General features: G+C 38.4%; 1 protein-coding gene across 1 annotated transcript in view; it reads left to right on the plus strand.

Moving 5' to 3' along the window:
- Nucleotides 1-5,360, plus strand: part of LOC135712599 (uncharacterized) — a 99,803-nt gene extending 94,443 nt beyond the window's left edge. The window contains exons 10-12 of the mRNA XM_065235550.1: nt 2,849-3,103; nt 3,920-4,059; nt 4,167-5,360. Of these exons, the coding sequence (XP_065091622.1) occupies nt 2,849-3,103; nt 3,920-4,059; nt 4,167-4,334 (563 nt within the window). The 3' untranslated portion in view covers nt 4,335-5,360. The remainder of the gene's footprint in view (nt 1-2,848; nt 3,104-3,919; nt 4,060-4,166) is intronic.
- Nucleotides 5,361-6,000: the final 640 nt, after the last annotated feature.

Here is a 6,000-nt window from a genome sequence, read left to right on the forward strand (position 1 = left end):
TGTAAATAAAGATTCAATTGTTAGATTGGCAATAATTTTAACCCTCCCACGCAAACTAAGGTCACAATCTTGTTTGGGAAACATTACCCTTTCTAATAGTGGTGTAAGATTGCTGTAAGAGCTTCGAAAAATTGACGTTTGAATCTTTGCTTACCAAAGCAGATACGTCCTGTTGATAAATTGTTCTTGATATAATTGTTAACTTTTTTCGTACTTTATCATTGAAAATAAAATAAAAATTGTTGGGATTATTGGACATTTCGTAACAGTAATATGTATCGTTGAATTTGTTGACAGGAATTCTCGTAAAATATTATTATATGGAAATATTTAAAATAACCATTCTGAGAAAACGAAACTATTTTTTTTGTTTGCTTTAAGGGCTGTGGACCAGAGCTGGTAAATATCACGGCCGTCATGTGACAATGAGAAAACAGGTCCTCTCACTATCATGAGACGAGACTACCTATCACGATATTTCTTGTCATTTTCCAATGATCAAGCACTCATGAGAATAATTCTTATGCGGGTTTGACATCAACATTTCTACCAAATTTAGATGAATTTAAGCAAGCAACCGTATGTAATCGGTAGAGTGAATATATTATTAAGATTTTCTCGTTACAAGTAACTTTAATAGCAATAAATGAGCTAGATATTACGATGATCACAACACTGTCACGTTCTGTCATGACAAAAAAATCGATGAGATTTTGAAAAAAATCGTTTTATCATCCGATGATAGTGACAGAAATATCTCTGTAAATATCACGTGAGATTTTTCATTGAAAATGACATTAACCAGCCCTGGCTGTGGTGAACAATTTTTACTAAAATTTTACAGATTGATAGTTTTTAAATAACCATGTTCATTAGACTGATGCAAAATTTGAAATTTTCGCTCTTCAGAGCTCAAACGATTTCAAATCAGGTCTTGATTAGCCTCTCAAAATTTAAACTCACTTGGTTAGAAACTGACTTGGCACAAACTATTCAAAGTTTATATGGAAATTACTATGGGAAAACCAAACTTTTTGTTCATTGTCTTCTACCCACTTTCCATATTGCTTTTTCAAAAATTTCTATAACTATTATTACGGGAAATTTTCTAAGCTACAACTTTGCGCAATATCGTTTTTCAGCCAAATGTCAAATTAAATTGTTATTAATTGCTTAAGAGATTGATAATCTTATGGCATGATCAAGCAGCTGTTCTGTAGGCAACACTGTATTCTGCAGTGTGACATAATAGCCATTATATTTGTGCTCTATTCTTCGCACCAGAAACACCAATGTTGCCTGCTGAACAGTGGAATGAGCATAATCATAAGACATCAGTGACTTGAATCATTAATAATTTTTGTTCCTTACATATGATTGAAAAGTAGCTTCCAACAAAGTTGTAGCTGAGAAAATTTGCTACAATCACTGCTATCATTTTAAAAGCATAGTGATGTGGTGAATTGTTAGATATATATGAACAAAAACATAAGTTTTCCCATAGTAATTCCCATATAAACTTGAAATGGTTTGTGCCAAGCCAGTTTTTTACTAAAGTAGTTCAAATTTTGAGAGGCTAAGCAGGACCCAATTTGGAACCGTTTAAGCACTGTGGAGCGTAAATTTCAAATTTGGCATCAGTCTAATGTTCATTCAAGGGTCCCTGCTATTTAAGTGTACTCTTTTCTAACTGACAAGTAATTTTATGTTGACAATCTGCAATTCGAATTCAGTTTTGAAAGTAAATTTTATGTGAAAATTCGCCAACTCTCTTCAAATTATAACAATATTGTGTTGGTAGCTTCAGCAAGGATGAACCTCATCAAACGCATATTCGCCAATGAATAGCACTGATTTTCAAAACTAACGTAATTCATCTACACTGGCTTAATACAAATGTCAAACCACTTAATTTCAAATTCCTCAAAACAACTAAACACGTACTCACAGTGCATCTTTCCTGATTGTTCTCCGATCCATAACTCATACACCACCTGCACTCTGCCCAGTGTCATCATATCAGCATTCATCCAGATTCTGCCTTTAAAATATATAGACCTTCCAACACAATTCGTTCACTCCAAGATTGCATCACCACCATATCGGGTTGAACTTTTTCCCAGCACGAAACTATTAGCTAAACTAGCGCATAAATCAAACGAATGTCACAACTTTGCACCCAGCATCCTTGACCCCATCGAGTGCCACACCATGTGTGAGTTTGCTCACATACATATATGTTTTTATATTCAATGGACGTGTGCTGATGATCATCTACTGCTCGTTAGATGAAAGTAGGAAAAAGCGGGAAGCTGTGGGAAAAGTTTGTCCTCTCCGGAGTGCCAGCTGGTCAGCGAATACCATACACACACACATATACGAAGATAAGTGTCCCCGGCAGCATCAGATGCCGATGACTGGTCATCATCACCACTGCATGAACCTTTGCCCTACACTTGTGATTCCATTTTTCTTCCCTCCGGAATGGCTTTGTTTATAATTTAACAAACGAATATCTGGCACCCCTGGAGAACGAGAAAGCACCACGATGCAATGCGATGTAAAACTTTCACTTGTGGTTTCAGGAATCCCGTATTCAATGCAATTCACTTGAGACAAAAAAAAACTACTCCTAGTTAGTTCAAAGGGGACCACTTGCCGCGTTCAATTAGGTGGAAACACAATCACACACAATTGGCTCTGCTCACTCAATGCAAGCACACGTGAACAGGTTGCAAAGGAACAAGTTTTTCCCTATTTCCTTTTTCCCTTTGATTCGAAAGCATTGAACGAACCAACCTGTAATTGCTGACTGGTGTATTTTTTTTCTATCGTTCTTTTCCCACAGGGTATCCTCAGCCGAAGCTAACCTGCCCGACGAGCGTGAACGTGGAACTGCATCCGAACGAGACGGATCAGACGGCGGTCAAGCTGAGACGGCCGAAGACGGATGTGAGCTGGGAGCGGGACATTGTGGTCGAACCGTTCTGGGCCAAGAAGGATGTCCTTCTGCTGCCACTCGGGCCGGTCAATATCAGCTATACGGCCAAACATCCGGTTTCCAAGCTGACCAGCAGCTGCACCTTCGTCGTCAATGTGATGGGTGAGTTTTGATGGGATTTTTCGTTTGTTTCTTTGTTCGTTGCACCAGATCGGTTGTTGCAATTGAGTGACCTTTTTAGTTTTTGCCATACGCTCTATAGATTTATGCCCTGAATAATATGTCGTTACTGTTGGTGCATTGCTTGAAGTGAGGTTCTTTCAATGTATATTAACCAGAATATCGTGTGAACAGATTTAATCCTAGTATACAAATCCACAAACATAAAATCAACGAAAATGTGCCCAAATATCTTATTTGCAGCTCGATTTGTACAATTTTATGCTAATTTCCACCGTTTAAAATTACCAACATTAAATACTTACACAAGGAAAACATATGAATGCATACACATAATATGTGCGTAACGTTCAATTTTGGTTTGTTATTGATTTTGAAAGCTTTCATTAAATTAAAACAGACGTTTGTGAAAAACTTGCGCACTCTTTTCAGTGAGGCAAAAGTACGTAGTTGGACCTCTTTTATTTATTCGAATTGTGTCCACATAGCCCAGGAATCGATACGTTAATTTTGAAACTAAGGGCGTACTCTTGCCCCACTATATTCTATGCCTGATGTAGTGCACCAGTTCTAGAGGCAGATTCATTTGCTGATCCGGTCGAGGAACTATTCAGGATGAAAAATTCATCGTCTTATATTCGATGATTGCGTCACTTACCACCATTCCTGAGAATATGCAGATTTCAAGCAAATTGTAAAACTAATAAAATGCTGAGAACTCGTTTGAAGTACTAACAAAGCTCAGCACGGGACGGTACAATAATTGTAATCAACTGTTTTCAACCACCCTCTCCACAGCTGGCAGACCACCGACGGTCGACTTCTGTCCAGACACCCAGATCTACACCATCGAGGGTCGCCATCAAAGCGTGAAGGCCACCTGGGAGGAACCAATCTTCTCCGACAACGTAGGGGTCGTCACCATCACAAAGTCCAATGTAAGTATCCTCTATTTGCTACGACTTAAAAAAAAATCCCTCCCTTCTTACACCGAATAAATTATAATCCCACCTCCGTTATGGTTTCATCTGTGGCTGGTAATTAGAGCCCGGGGACGGATTTCGGCGCTGGCAGCCATCTCATCACCTACGAAGCCCACGACGAGGCGGAATGGAGCTCCAAATGTGTCTTCAAAATAGTGGTCAACGTCAGCAAACGAAAGGACGTCCAACATTTTCAGCTCCCGATCCTTTATAATCGGTTTTACTTTTAATTGTGTGGCGGTCCAGCACCGACCATGGCGACAGCGACAGCGTCTCTTTGATTTTTTCCTTGCCAGGTTTCCGGTACATTTTTTTTCCCTTCTTTACATCAACCCACTTATACCAGGGATCGAGAAAAAGCTGCTTATATTAACCTTTTTTTTCTGTCCGCTATCTGTAACCATTTTCAACTTTGTTACCAAGCACTTTTTGCTGCCATTTGGGAAGTGCACTCGGAAATATCTGTTCCAAGTTGCAATCGTTTCTGGGATGTGGAAAAAGTTTTTTTTTTTGCGAGGAAAAAAATTCATCGGCACAGTATTACAAATGCAAGAAAAAAAAAGAACTACATGACAAAACATAAAAAGTGAAAATGAAAACAATAATAAATTGCTTTAGCGAACGAGGAGAAAGCATTACTATACACAACTGCAAACACATCCCTCCCTTCTTTCGGAAAATGAAAAGTGACATAGAGAGAGAGAGAGAAGCAGAATAATAAGCAGAGCAAAAACTAGTTTGAGATAAGGACTTTTGTAAATAGTTTTGGCTTAGAATCGGATGTTGCAAGCGGGCAGAACAATGAACAATACGGAGAGGCAATAGCGGAAAAATGCAACGCTGCTGTAATAAAACAAATGTTTCGAACCAAATAATAATAAATGGAAATGAACGTCGTGACGACGGAAAGTGTAGTACATAGTTGTAAAGTGAGAAATGCTTGAGCTCCGAAGTCGACGAGAGTATTTACGAAACGACTAAAGCAAAATGCCATTGGCAACAAGTACACAGGACTAGCATTTGTACGAGCCAGCAATGGAAATTCATCAAGATTGTAGTGAGATGCGCAGTAGGCCAGGCAGTAATCTATCAACACAGCTGAGGGCAGTTGGTCTTCGAAATAATAATAGAAGAATCAGTATGCTTTTATTTAAACAGAAACCAGAATTAATGGACGGAGTGAAATAATGCTATAGTGCATATTATAAGCCCATAGGTGGTAAGTGAAGGAAACTGCAACAATATATAACTTTAAAACAAAACATATGGTTGTTAAACATGTTCCTGAAAGGTGATGACTTCCATGTATTGGGGATTTTCCATTAATCTTCACGGCACTTTCTCCACTAGTAAAGCAAGTTACTCATCACCCTCCTTTGGTTGTCACTGTTGAAGATAAGCACGTTTGAGATATTAACGACATTTGCAATTCGGAGTCATACGTATTGTCTAGCATAGAAAGGGAAAGCATTTTCGATTGAGAACAACTTGATACCGTGTGGGACCAAAATCCGTACAGCTAAGCACGAGAGAATCATTAACGGTCAATACAAAATAATGCTATCACATTATGCCCTGTATCACATCTTTTTCATATACATTTATCTTTATTTTACCATTATTTGCAAACACCAGGTCTTAAGATTACCTTTAATTATAAGAAAAAGTATTTAAATTGCACACATCTTGAATCAAAATCCGTACAGCGTTCTACGATTGAATCAAAATCCGTACAATTTTGAATCGAAATCCGTACACTGTGTTGATGATTTTTTTTTTTTTTTTTCCTTTTGTTTGTTTTTTCCGTCGATCTTGTTTTCCGTGCTGAGCACCAATGCTACCGACGTGCCAGGAAGGCAGCTCCCACACCTGTACCCTACCTATCGACCCATCAAC

The sequence above is a fragment of the Ochlerotatus camptorhynchus genome, unplaced genomic scaffold (genome assembly GCF_037179485.1).
Source record: "Ochlerotatus camptorhynchus isolate MF236.1 unplaced genomic scaffold, CSIRO-AGI_Acam_v1.1 ptg000494l, whole genome shotgun sequence".
NCBI classification, from domain to species: domain Eukaryota; kingdom Metazoa; phylum Arthropoda; class Insecta; order Diptera; family Culicidae; genus Ochlerotatus; species Ochlerotatus camptorhynchus.